General features: G+C 46.2%; 2 protein-coding genes across 2 annotated transcripts in view; both read right to left on the reverse strand.

The window, feature by feature from the left end:
* LOC122133257 (regulating synaptic membrane exocytosis protein 2-like) overlaps positions 1–851 on the reverse strand; it is a 27,267-nt gene extending 26,416 nt beyond the window's left edge. Inside the window, exon 1 of the mRNA XM_042709032.1 lies at positions 553–851. The gene's annotated coding sequence lies outside the window, so the exon portion shown is untranslated. The remainder of the gene's footprint in view (positions 1–552) is intronic.
* Positions 852–1,917: 1,066 nt separating this feature from the next.
* On the reverse strand, positions 1,918–13,100 carry dcaf13 (ddb1 and cul4 associated factor 13). The gene is made up of 12 exons (XM_031576614.2): positions 12,906–13,100; positions 12,355–12,554; positions 12,108–12,215; positions 11,865–11,954; positions 11,201–11,356; positions 10,245–10,322; positions 9,849–9,931; positions 9,423–9,587; positions 8,142–8,277; positions 4,510–4,673; positions 2,233–2,368; positions 1,918–2,190 (listed from the first exon to the last, which is right to left on the reverse strand). The coding sequence occupies exons 1-11, from the start codon at positions 12,973–12,975 to the stop codon at positions 2,281–2,283; spliced, it is 1,338 nt and encodes a 445-aa protein (XP_031432474.1). The 5' UTR covers positions 12,976–13,100; the 3' UTR covers positions 1,918–2,190; positions 2,233–2,280.
* Positions 13,101–13,190: the final 90 nt, after the last annotated feature.

A 13,190-nucleotide genomic window follows, 5' to 3' on the forward strand; every position in this document is an offset into this window, starting at 1 on the left:
CTTAATTAAAGCTATTTCAGTGTCTGCATAATGAATGTAACATCTGTGAAACCTGCCATGTAGCCTAGTCATCACAAAGGCTAATGCCCTTAACTGGAAAGGTTGCATTCAGAGTGGTATTGTTTGTCATACACTCAAATCACCGTCGTTTCCAAGCTGACATGCAAGTGAAGTTACTAGCATTCGAATGCAAGCTATCAAGCTAAACATTTCCTTGTCCAAAATTGCCTGTGTGAAAGCGAAAGAAGCATCATGGTATTTCACACACACACACACAGTAGGGAGCAGGATAGCCAGCACCACACGGGAGATGTATCTGGGCAGCTGGAAGGTAGGCTACAAACTAAGCCAGCTGCATCGCTAAATTCACATAATAGATTTCTAAAGCCCTCATCTCCATTCATGAGACTTAACAACTGGCCGCGTTTCACCGCAGTCCCCGTGCTACACACGGAATTTGATCAGGTCTTCGTGTGGAGTATACTCCAAACATATTTTCCTTCTAAATCCAATCGAGAGGCCACCGTTGATGAACGTAAATCGAGCTCTTGCCTTTTTATTTTGCAATCATGTTAAATCCTGTCTAGCCCATCGCTGTCATCTTTTAGAGAGAGCCTCTTCGCATGCTGAAATAAAGGCGTCGAGTCCTTTCGCGTTAGTTTTCTTTTGTGGCCTCCCTCCTCACTGTGTTTCTCGCTTTCCTCCAGGTTGCTAATTCTTGGAGATTTCTTAAATACACAAAAATGGATGCAATGAAAAAATCCCCATTGGAAAGGTAGGCGGAGCGATGAGGATACGTAAGGAAAATCTGCGCGGCTTTGATGGTAGGGAACGGGAAATGCGTGTTGACGTTCTTTCATTGACAGCGGGAGGAGATCGCTTCTAAAACACGGAATGGAGAAAACACGCAAGTGGGATCCGGGCTGGATTCTAAAAATAACCCCGGCTATTGTCCACCAAGGAATCGGTTACTTTGAGATGGTTTAATAGTAGTCTAGAAGTGGTCATTCTGTGCGCTTCTTTGGCTTCACAGGACTTAAACAAAAATGCAGTGGATATGAGAGGCACACTCCGCACCTCATATCAAAATGCTCTCAAGGATTAACACTCCATCTGAATTTAAAATAACTAATATAATAAGTGTCCATGATTAATCCGAGCCAAAACCAGCTCTGAAAACCATATAAACCAGGATGTAAATGTCCGTAAAAGCAGAAGCGTCTTTCTATGGATTTAATCCAGGACCGTGAGAGTTCCTGCGAGTTGTTTTTGGCGAGCCTTCCCCGTCTCTCACTCCCTCTCTCTGATCTGCCGTCTCTTTTAAGATCTTAATCTGCTCACTTGCGCTCAAACCCGTGGCCAGCGCATCAGGTACGTGCTGGGAGCAGAGGAGATTCGGATGATAGGATTATGCCATAGCCCGTCGCTGATTAAGTGGATGTGGCCCTAGAGCCAATTAACACAAGTCGATTAGTGTTTTCCCACACCATGCTAAACCATTAAAAAACCCTCAGTACTAGTACTAGAAAGAACCCAGTACTAGAAATAATTTTGTATCCATTAGAAAGAAAAACCTGACTGTTGGTCAATGAAGTACAAGTACTGCTCCTTGATTAAGGGTGACTCTTCTCCCCCAGGAGGCCCCACTGCATTAAATGTGGATTAATCATTGCATTGGTTTATTTACCAGCACCATGGACCTTGATGTGTCCTAAAGCATCCCTTTACCGGCCGCTGTAGTAGAGGGGCTTTAACATTTCAGCAGAGACAAATAGAGGCATATTTCTTGCCACTCCATTTTATGTAGTGAAGAAGAGCACGTCAGTCATGTACTAAACTGTGCATCTAAATGTCGATATACTGCCATTACATACCCAAAAAGGACATTCTACTACACTTTAAAAAAAAGTCACCAAGCACAAGTATCAAACACAATTTTAATGGCACATGCATATCAAATAAGTTTTTCAACCTCACATCATAGATTTCTGAAGGTATGCAAATTACACAATCCGACCACGTCCTCATAATTGTCTAAATCCTGTTCCCTCTCCTCCGACACATCTCTGAAAAAAGATGAGCTGGAGATTTTTATCTGAGGCAAAACACGTTCTGCTGAATGTCCTTCTCTCAGCATACAAAGTCTCAGTCAAGCCTCAAAGGGCCCATCCCACAGTGTGTGTGTGTGTGTGTGTGTGTGTGTGTGTGTGTGTGTGTGTGTGTGTGTGTGTGAAGGAATTCTCCAAAAACAGAGCGAGAGCCTCTCTGCAGCCCTGCTTCCTACTCCACCACAGCCACCACGTGCTTCTCCTTCTCGGTCTCCACGGGGACGGAACCCGGCTTGCTGTGCTTCCTCACGTTCACTTCCCTGGAGGAGGGGGGGGGGGGGGGGGGGGGGGGGAGACACAGAACACACACACAGGTTGTAATCACGATGAAGGTAACACCAGCAGAACATGTTTGGAAAATGATGAAATGAGATGGGCAGCCATTTTAAATCAGTGTCCTACTGGTCATATTCTCCAGTAGTCTCACAGGGCTGGAGGTCACTTCAGCATTAATAATAATAATAATAATAATAATAATAAATAATAATAATGGATTTTATTTGTATAGCACACAGTCATTAACATATGAAGAGTCCTGTCTGGAGACAACTTGTTGAAAGCGCAGACTAGAGGTGCATCGGATAATGATCATTAACAGGGCTACTTTTGGGCAAACCAACCCCTCAAAATCCTCATTCTTTTAGCCAAAGATCTTTAATCCTCCGTCGGTCTCAGCTCTAAGGAGGTGGTGTTCAGGTTGGTTTAGAAACTTTCAAATGTCTCATTAATGCTGCGTTCCACCCACACACACTTAGTTCACAGTGCTCCATGGACGTGTGGAGATAGATATACAGATACCCATCTGGCTACACAAGCCTTATGTACAGACTGCACAAATACTACAACAGTGCAGACCTATCAGAAACAGTCCGTAATGCAAAGAGGACGAGACTACACAGAGTGGACTATAAGACTGGGAGACCGTGAGGACGGCTGTTTGACCCTGCATGACCCCAACACACCCACCACAGCTCAACAGATCCAGTTAGGACCACAGCTCGAGAGATCCAGTTATGACCACAGCTCGACAGATCCAGTTAGGACCACACCTAGACAGATCCAGTTATGACCACAGCTCGAGAGATCCAGTTAAGACCACAGCTCGACAGATCCAGTTAGGACTGAGAGCTTTTATAGATGGATGTAGAACAACTCTCATCTCTGCTTGTCACAGTCCATCTATTTCCAGTCAGGAATATTAGGCTTTAGAACTCCTGCAGTGTGCTTAGTCACAAATGACACCTGCAGAGCTGATGATCTCAGCCCTTCTGTGTGGCCATCATCACAGGCATTCTCTCTAATACACCGGCAGCCCTCGCCGCCAACCGACGCTGCCCATCTCAGCTCCGCTCCTCCTGCCTGGCACAGGTGCCACAGAGAGCCAGAGCGAGAGAGAGAGAGAGAGAGAGAGAGAGAGAGAGAGAGAGAGAGAGAGACAGAGAGCGCAAGAGAGAGAGGGAACCAGAGCCAGACCCAGGCTGGCGGCCGGCCAGGGGATGAGAGACGTGACACGAGGAGCGGTGAGGAGAGGACCTCTCGGCCTCCCTGCCGCTGGAGCCGGGCCAGCGTGGGCCGCAGGACTGCAGGTGCACGCAGGACAGAGGAGCGGAGTGGACGCCGCTGTGCCGTACCGTGCCGTGTCGTGCAGCGCCATGTCTTGCCGCGCTGTGCCATTTACTATGAGCCAGACAGCAGCTGGGGCGAGATCACCGGCCAGCCAGCCAGCCACGTGTGTGTGTGTGTGTGTGTGTGTGTGTGTGTGTGTGTGTGTGTGTGTGCGTGTGCCTGCCTGCCTGCCTGCCTGCCTGCCTACTTCCCATGCCTCTTGAATAGTGTCCCCTACCTGACACACGTCACTGATCACAGGGCTAAAGCTAAACCCTGAGAGCACATGTGAAATATTGGACTCTTCCGGAATGGGCTCCTGCTAGCTGACACCTTAAAAGGCAAAGGAGCTGAAACTGGAGTGTGTGCATGAGGGAGTCCAGACCGGCCCGAGTCCAACAAACAGATGCTGGACAAGGTCAACAACACTGAACACAACACTCAGAACAAAGTGGTTTGTGGCAACACACCCAACTCAAATGAACAACCCTACAGAAATCAGAAGATTATGATCCACACCTTGCAATATTTGATCAAGTCCATCCTCTGATGCGGGTGCTCGTGTGACTGTCGACTATGACTAGAAGGCCCCCTCTCCTCCAACGAGACACCATCACTGTGCTAACAGTGCTCAAAGGAAACAGATCCATGGTCTTGGCATTGGTAGCATTATGCCAAACGACCTGAGCCATTTGAGCTTTGGACTGTTATGCGAGACCAAACACGGGTTATCCTGAAGGGCAAGAATGGCAACAACAACAGGAGGAGGGGAGCTCTTTTGGGGGGTCGGACGTACTTCCTGCGACGAGCGTCCTTCATCTCCTTGATCTCGCGCCGCTGCTTGTAGAGGTCGTGGGGCAGGTGGCGGTGGCGGGCGATGCGGCGGATGTGCGGGTGGTGCTGGAACTTGTCCCTCAGCTTCTGGTTGTAGTCGCGAGTTACCTTCTCTCGGCCCGTGAGCTGCGGAAAGGGACACAGAGACAGAGAGATAAGCAAAAGAAGGTTGCGAATGTGTTTACTGTACTGTTGCATAAATGATACACTGGAAGCAGAGAAAAGGGCAGAACAAAGCAACTTTTTGATACAAGATCTAATTTGCTTCTAGGTTGAAGTTTGCTGGTCCACCACTGACATAAGGTGTTCCTGCACACAATGCTAATGCTATGCTAAGGCTCTGTAAGGAATCCTACCTGCTAAATCTTGAATCAGTCACTTCCTCGCCAGCCTCACTGCCCATGTCCCCAACAGCCTACATCACCTCACCCATCCTCTCACAGGAAGTATACTATTTCCAGGCAACAACTTGTTTCACGTGACACTTACAGTACTTACACTTAGTTTTCGCACGTGACACTTACAGTACTTACAAGTAGTCTTCGCAACCAGACTAGTCGGCAGGTGAAAAGAACACATTTACACACCTGTCTATCTTTCTCTTTTTTCAAAACTTAAAAAAATAAATGCCAAGTACATTTATACAAGTAGCGCATATTGTTGCTTAAGTAAACGTGTACATTTCACAAAAAGCTCAAATTTAGCACAAGAATGTATCTGTTTTGAAGTCACAATCATCCTCATTCACTAGACAGGTACTCAGTGGTACTACTGTACACTCTATCAGTGTACAGACGTCACAACTACTTTTTCCCTACATTTTCACTCACGACAAACTTTAAGATCTTACGACAAACATTTCAGTCCATTGTTGCCAGAAACATAAATCATTCAAGATAACACACTTGGAATGGAAAATATTTAGTTATTTCACTTAATTCTTCCTCATTGTCTAACTTTATGTGGCGGCTATATTACGCACTGCTGTGTGGTATGTCTAGTTAGCAATTGTGGCCCCGTTTTTCATTCAGTAATCTAGTGCTGATAGACTGACCATCAGAACAGTGTTCTGAAAAGGATTACAGCAGCCACTGCAGGCCTTCAGGCAGAAGGTCATGTTACTTCACTCAGAGACAAGTCATCGCTGTACTAAATTTGATGAATATACCTTCACATCCAAATCGATGGCTTTAAAAGACAACAGGACAGACCCACAGAGAGAGTACACTTGTACCCTCCTCCCGGCGCTCACTCTCTCTCTTCCCCCCCCCCCCATCCATCTCTTTTTTTTTTGTGGTCGTAAAACTCCCGAGTCCCTGAGCTTGCTGCTGGCCAGGCAGCTCGGAGCACTCTCTCCTCGGAGGGCTTTTATTCTAATTAAACGCAATGATTTTTCTCAAATTCAATTTGTTTAAGGCACGTTAATAGCTGCTGATCCTGTCAAGTGTGTCGGTCCAGGAGAGGGGAGGTTGCTTTTTTTTGTGGTTGTTTTTTGTTTTTTTTGAAGGGAAGGAAAAGGCCCCCTGAAAACAATATATCTCATTGTCTTGACAAGGTTCACGTGAGACGGAATGAAGGAGAGAGAGAGAGAGAGAGGAAAAAGAGAAAAGAAGAGAGGGATGATGAGGCCCAAACATGACTTTGCGTTTGCCTGTGCAAAATGGCAATGGAGATCATGACTCGCAGGTTAGATGGCCTGGAAGAAACGGGAGCAAACTGCTTTTGCAAATCGCTGACGGTAACTACATCAAACTGCACTGTCATGCTTCACGAAGGGTAACTACACACAAACCTACTGAAAGTACTCACGGTCACTTTCATGTGTCTTCACATTGCACTCATCATTCATAGTTTTGAAATCGAAATGCTAAAAGCTCAAATGTGGGCCAAATGTTATAAGTATAATTTGAACGTGGTAAAGTAAAAAACCTTGCAACAGTCAAGCCAACAGACTTATCAAAAAAAAAGAATATAAGCATTTAACCCTTTACTCTGAAGTCACCGTCCACAAGTTCCACAGAGACATTCCTCCGGGTGACTCGGGTCATCTCTGAAAGCGCACCCCCTCTAGCTTGATTCAGCAGTTATTTTTCTGTCTTAAATAAGTACCCTCTCGCGCAACATCTTGATTGTTTAATGCTTCATTATTTTCTGAAGTGGCCAGCCTTAAGTGATTGGACGATGCAAAGTGCTGATAGGCGCAGACCTGGCCTGATCGGTTTAAGTGCAGGGCGTCCAAATAAATCGTATCTCTCTCTCTACTCTCTCTTTCTCTTTCTCTCTCCTCTCTCTTTCTCTCGCTCCAAGCTTACAGATCAGCAGGCGCCAGAAACTTGCCAATGAACTCCATCGGGAGAGAGAAGAGGCTCAGAGACAGATGGAAGACAAAAAATTAAATAAAAAAACATGGCCGCCAAAAACAAGTGACCGTACGATGCGATCACATCCCGCTTCGCTTTCGTACACTAAATGTCACATCTGCTGTCAGAAATCTCGCTCTCTTCAGGACTACAGCATCTTCCTCTGGGCTCCATGCAGCGGAGAAGGCCCTCCTGCAGGCCCACCTGTTGGGCCTCTCTGACGCAGGAGCAGGGGGAAGAGAGACACAGAGAGGCCGGGGGCGGTAGCGGTTTCCACAAAGGCCCATTTTATTCCCCTTCTCATCTCCTTTTTCATCGCATCCCTTTCCCCTCCTCTTTGATGTTTGCTTTGATCCTGAGGCATTGCTGCATTGTTAAATTGCATCGTTAATTACTGCAAAAGGGGGGGAATAACCTCTCGGACCGCTGCCCACCCACCACCACCACCACCCCCCCTCCAGCCGCACCCCTCCCCTCCCAGGAGGGGGTCTGGCACGGAGCAGCAGGGCTGTAGAGCCACTTACTCAGAGTGATGCCCCGTGTTGCCGCTGCGCATCCATCAAAGTGTCTGGCACTTACCCACATCTGCTGTGGGGGCCTCTATGGCACGGAGGACGATCCTGATACTGGGCACCACCTGGGCACGCGGGCATGTGTCCACGGCGATGCACACGGAGGTGAGGAGCGCGCAGAGGTGCGTAATTGGAAGGGGACAGAGGATGAATGCCTAGGTCACCGCCATGGGCACAACATAGAGGGCCTCTACCACCCAGACGGAGTTGTCTCTAAATGTTCAATGTTCCCCTGACAACGCCTCGGCTCAGAGCTAGGACCTCTCCCTCATGTGGGATTAGGTAGAATTTAAATTCACCAGTGAAACCAAAAGCAAGAATTTCAACGTTTGTGGATGTTCCATGAGATTTATGGAATGCATTGTTGCCAGGGATATCACTTTTTCTGTTTGTCCTTCAAAAAGAAGTTTTAACTCCAGGACATCGAAACCAACCTCAGCGTGTTAATCAGCTTTAGGGCTGTCACTCAACACTCCTCTCCACTCCTCAGTAACAGGCAGCCAAACTCTGATATCTATTCCGCGTATTAATAAAAAGGTTATAAACGTCATCTCTGACAACTGTTAAAAAAAGAACACGTGAGGAGATGCCAAATTAGGGAGTTTTGCATGGGCATCCAGAGCCCTGGTGTGGGTGACGGAGGTGGGCCGAAACACACTCACCACTCCCAGCTTCTCCGAGGCGTCGGCCTTCCACAGGCGGATGTTCATCTCGTCCGAGCCGCTCAGGATGTACTTGTTGTCGGCCGACCAGCGGACGCAGATGACGTGCTGCATGCGCTTGGTGTGGTACACCTCCCTGCAGAGAGAGGAAGAAGAGTGAAAACAATCTTATAAGCACCACATTGCTCTAACAGAGAGTATGGGAGAGACTCAAACTGTTCTCTTGTTGTGGCAGATCTCATGACCTGACTTGCTGGAACAATTACATCAACGATATAAAATCAACTAATTTTGCCGTAAGCAATTCAACTTCTCTGGGCCTATAGGCATCTGGCTGTAATATCTGTATCTTCCAAGGTACAAATTGGGTCTCACACAAGAACACACCAAATATTGCTTCAGTCGTTCAAGCTGGCATAGCGAAATAGCTTCTATTTCATGTTTCTCCAGAGCAAGCACAACATAATCAATCTCAACTGATAACAAATTCTCCGAGAAAGCACAAGTCCATCAGCCGTCAACACGAGTTTGGGTATGCATTCGATAGCAGGGTTATTTGATGCTGGAGTAATTTGATGTTAAAGGTAATCAATTAGCTGACGGGCATCCAGGTTGGCGGCTCGGATCGCTCTGACTCGGCATGACCTGGGCCACATCACTGGCGTTTGCATATGGCACAGGAGCCTGGTGCCCATCGATCTGGGATGAGCTGTGTGTGTGTGTGTGTGTGGCGCTGTGTATACCACGCTGGAGAATATTCTGCTTAATCATGAGCACGGTGCTTTTAGGAGCCGCATTAAAATCAATAGCCCGCTGCCAGTTAGGAGTAATCAGCTCGATAGCCCCCACAAACATGTCGCTCAATGGGCATTCACATTGGAGTGTTATTGTAATTTGAGGCAAGCAGAGGAGAGATAGGTCAGGTTTATGTGTGAAGTCAATTAGCTATCTGCTGGTGACTTCAGGGGGTTTGGGATATACACTGAACCTTTGTCAGGGGTACAAAAACCTCTTTTGTGGAAAATGGTTTTACCTAAAGGTCCAGCATTTAACCCGTTTTATCTCAACAAGGTTAAATTCAAGACCAATCAGGTTTGGGTCTGTGATTCAGTTCCATTTCAATCCCATTTAGAAAGAAAGCTCACGACGATCACAGTGACACAAACAAAAAACTACACAAGAATGAAACGCTAGCAAAACAAGGTTTGTGTGCACATCTGTCGAACATCAGGGATCTGTTTCTGTTCACCACATGTGCTCCCGCACACGCGCCGTCCGTACCTGCTGTGGCCGCCATCCTTGGGGAAGATGCGGATACTCTTGTCAAAGCTGGCGGACACGAACTCCGTCCCCGTGGGGGAGTAGTCCACATCCAGCACCGCAGAGACGTGGTCCATGTGAACCGTCACAGGGGTGTCCAAGTGCCTCATGTCATAGGTGTACAGGCTGTCAATCACACAAGGCAGAACCAATGAATAGCATCTTTTCTTCTCAGAGGTGGAGTTTCTTACAGACCGAATCTCTCCAGATCACTCAGCTGAAAGAGGCTTTCCTTGATTTCATTCAACTGGACTTGTGATGATATCAAAGTCAAACAGCAATAGGTTAGCCCTTGCGTAAATATATCTTTGGGACGGACAAATGGGTGCTTGATTGCTTAAGGTATACAACACACAGGACGAGTTTGAAATGTACACATAAACGTACTTGTAGTCTTCATTGGAGCAGGTGAAGTAGTAGGCCTCCATGGGGTTCCAGCACAGGGTGTTGCTCCTCAGCTTCATGATCACCTAAGAGTGAGAGGCGTTAGACATGAAACACTCTACAGCTCAGAAACAATGTGTTTCAGCTCACTGATCGTTTATGATTGAAATGATGGTTTTAACAGAAAAACCTCTCAGTGTTTCATGTAGATTCATGAATTAACATCACAAAAATGACATCACTCAAATCTCACTAGCACATGTTCACATAGTTTCTTAAAGATGAATTTGAATCATGCTTTAACCACTTGAGCTGATTTCCTATACCAACATCATATGTAACTTTACTGAACATTAAGCAACTACAGTGTGTCTGAGTCGTATAGGAAGAGACACTGACCTTCTTGAGAGGAGTGGCCTCCCTCATGTCATACAGCACTATGCTTCTGTCTGAGGCACAGCTAGCCAGCAGCTCAGTCTGGAGAGAGAGAGAGAGAGAGAGAGAGAGAGAGAGAGAGAGAGAGAGGGGGAGAGAGAGGTAGAGAAAGAGAGAGAGATAAAGACAGAGAGAGAGAGAGGGAGAGGTAGAGAGAGAGAGAGAGAGGGAGAAAGAGAGGTAGAGAGAGAGAGAGAGGGAGAGAGAGAGAGAGAGAGAGAGAGAGGTAGAGAGAGAGAGAGCGAGACAGAGACAGAGAGAGAGAGAGAGAGAGAGAGACAGAGAGAGAGGTTTTACATGGTCATAACATTGGAAACATCCATTTTAACGGCGGCCCAGAAGGTGGATCAGCAGGTTGCAGAAGGAAGTAAAGTACTCTGATCTGTGTGTGTGAGAGCGAGAGAGAGAGAGAAGGTGTGTGTGTGTGAGAGAGAAGGTGTGTGTGTGTGAGAGAGAGAGAGAGAAGGTGTGTGTGTGTGTGTGTGAGAGAGAGAAGGTGTGTGTGTGAGAGAGAGAGAGAAGGTGTGTGTGTGAGAGAGAGAGAGAAGGTGTGTGTGTGAGAGAGAGAGAGAAGGTGTGTGTGTGAGAGAGAGAGAGAAGGTGTGTGTGTGAGAGAGAGAGAGAGAGAGGAAAGGTGTGTGTGTGAGAGAGAGAGTGTGTGTGTGAGAGAGAGAAGGTGTGTGTGAGAGAGAGAAGGTGTGTGTGAGAGAGAGAAGGTGTGTGTGTGTGTGAGAGAGAAGGTGTGTGTGTGAGAGAGAGAGAGAAGGTGTGTGTGTGAGAGAGAGAGAGAAGGTGTGTGTGTGAGAGAGCACCACAAAAAACAGACATGAAATTTGAAAACAGTGTCCAGTAAAAAGTCAATGATCAGCAAGTCAACGCTCCAATATCACATCTTGGGAGCGTAGCGAGTTAAGGCTCACCTCTACTGGGTTGTAGCGCACACAGCTAAAGCTGTCCACTCCCCAGGAGAAGCTGCGGATAGGGGTGGTCCTCTGCTCGTCCCAGATGTCCACCGTCTGGCCGCAGGTGGCAAACGTCTCCCCCTGCTGGTGATGATCAATGCCAGTGAACACAGCCTGCAGTGGGACAGAGCAGATGGATGAGAACACTGCATGTAGGAGAGCATGATCAAGAAATCAGTTGGTGCAACTATGATTAGATGATATATATTTTTACATTACTGTGGCAAACACAGTTGATGTGTTCTTGTTCATTTGGAAAATGATAAAAACCACTGCTACAATAAAACTAACTTTAGATTAAAAGGAGAAAGCTTGATCACGGAAAATAACATTGCACATCATGTTAGCCAACAGTTATGTTTACCAGAACCCACAAAGTATCTATAAATATATTCATTCCTTCTGCTTACCATTTAACACAGAAAGTACATCTATAAACTGCATCACATATGACAGTAGTTTACCAAGTTAAGTGATGAATTCACAACTACTCATACACTCATACACTAAAAATACACTTTTAAAGAAAGTGATGGTGATATCTACTCAGCATGTGCACAGCCTGTTGGTTAAGACATTCTGTAAATGTCAACTGCTCTTAAAAAGTCAATTGAACTCCTACCTTGCCAAGGATTGTGTTAAGAGGTTCCTCCTGTTCTCCATAGCCGGGAGGTTCCATCTTCCACTGTTTGATTGTCCTGTCATCACCAACCTAAGAGAGAGAGAGAAAACAGGAGAAAATCAATTTATTTGACAGGAAGAACTCAAATAAAAAAAAACAATGGGGAAGGAAGCAGTTCAGGAGTGGGAGGCTACAGATGAAGTTTTATTCAGATTAGTGAAAGGGTATATGACATCATATTACCGTGAAGAAGGACGTGCCACAGAATCGGGTTGCTATTCCTCTGACGAAGCCTTCGTGAGCTTGCACAGTGCGTACGCACTCACGCTTTGATAGGTTCCACAGTTTCACCTAGCAGCAAGAACAACAACACAAACAGTCATCATCAGCAACTGAGTCAACAATCCCAAACAACTTTCTGGGTGAGATCTATAGCTTGACACTGTACATGTTCTATACAACTATTCATTATTCTTCAGTGCTTTTCTACCTCTCCATCACAGGCCCCTGATAGTAGAATAGACAGGCTCTTGGAGTGTTTGGCCATGCAGTTGATGCCATCTCTATGTCCGTCCAAAGATCCCACGAAGGGTTTGGCGAACACACGCTCCAGCTTGGTGGCATTCAGGGCCCTAGTGTATTCTCTGGGCACCTCAAACGGGTGAAGGGTTGGGTCGTAGTTCCTGGGAACTGTGAGGGCAAAATAAAAGTAAATGATACGTAGAAGTGGCAATGTTGCAACGTTCATAAAAACGCAAGAAGGCACACTGCAACAATACAATTATTTAAAATCAGACAGTACAGAAATAAGACATGTTGTCTAAGAGTTGTGGTGTTCTACGACACAAGGTGTTAACAACTGTACACAATCAGGAAACAGGATTAAATAGGATATTAGTGGAAAGCCTGACAATCAATGATTTCGCCTTTTTAAATAACAGTTTATTACATGTCCCAGCTAGGTAAAGTTGGCTGAACAACTAATGCCATCCAGCTAGCTAGCTAAATAGTTAGCTTTGTGGGCTTGAATACACAACTCACCACGATGTATGTCCCTTGTCGTTTCACGAACATAATCGTCCGGATTTCGGGAAAGCACTTTTACTTTCATTGTGCAAAACAGTAAGAAATGAAATGTAGATAACAGGTAAATTCCATAAATACAAGAATCTGGTTACTACATTGAAGGATCAACACTTCACGTGTGTGAACGAATGTGTTTACGCATGCGCAAAACGTCACCCTTTCCCCTGGCTCCACAACAGGAAATCTAGTGCATGAAAACTGTGGTGTACACCGCACCCTAGTGTCGTGGAAGGAGAACAA

This window comes from Clupea harengus, chromosome 11, assembly GCF_900700415.2.
Source record: "Clupea harengus chromosome 11, Ch_v2.0.2, whole genome shotgun sequence".
Taxonomy (NCBI): Eukaryota; Metazoa; Chordata; class Actinopteri; order Clupeiformes; family Clupeidae; genus Clupea; species Clupea harengus.

What these genes read in the sequence shown, in the direction of transcription:
- dcaf13 (XM_031576614.2), bottom strand. Translation starts at nt 12,975, where the DNA reads ATGAAAGTAAAAGTGCTTTCCCGAAATCCGGACGATTATGTTCGTGAA. An exon ending in TGCGCTACAACCCAGTAGAG is followed by an intron (nt 10,323 to 11,200) that starts GTGAGCCTTAAC and finishes CTCTCTCTCCAG; the next exon opens with ACTGAGCTGCTGGCTAGCTG. An exon ending in AAGGACGCTCGTCGCAGGAA is followed by an intron (nt 2,369 to 4,509) that starts GTACGTCCGACC and finishes CCCCTCCTCCAG; the next exon opens with GGAAGTGAACGTGAGGAAGC.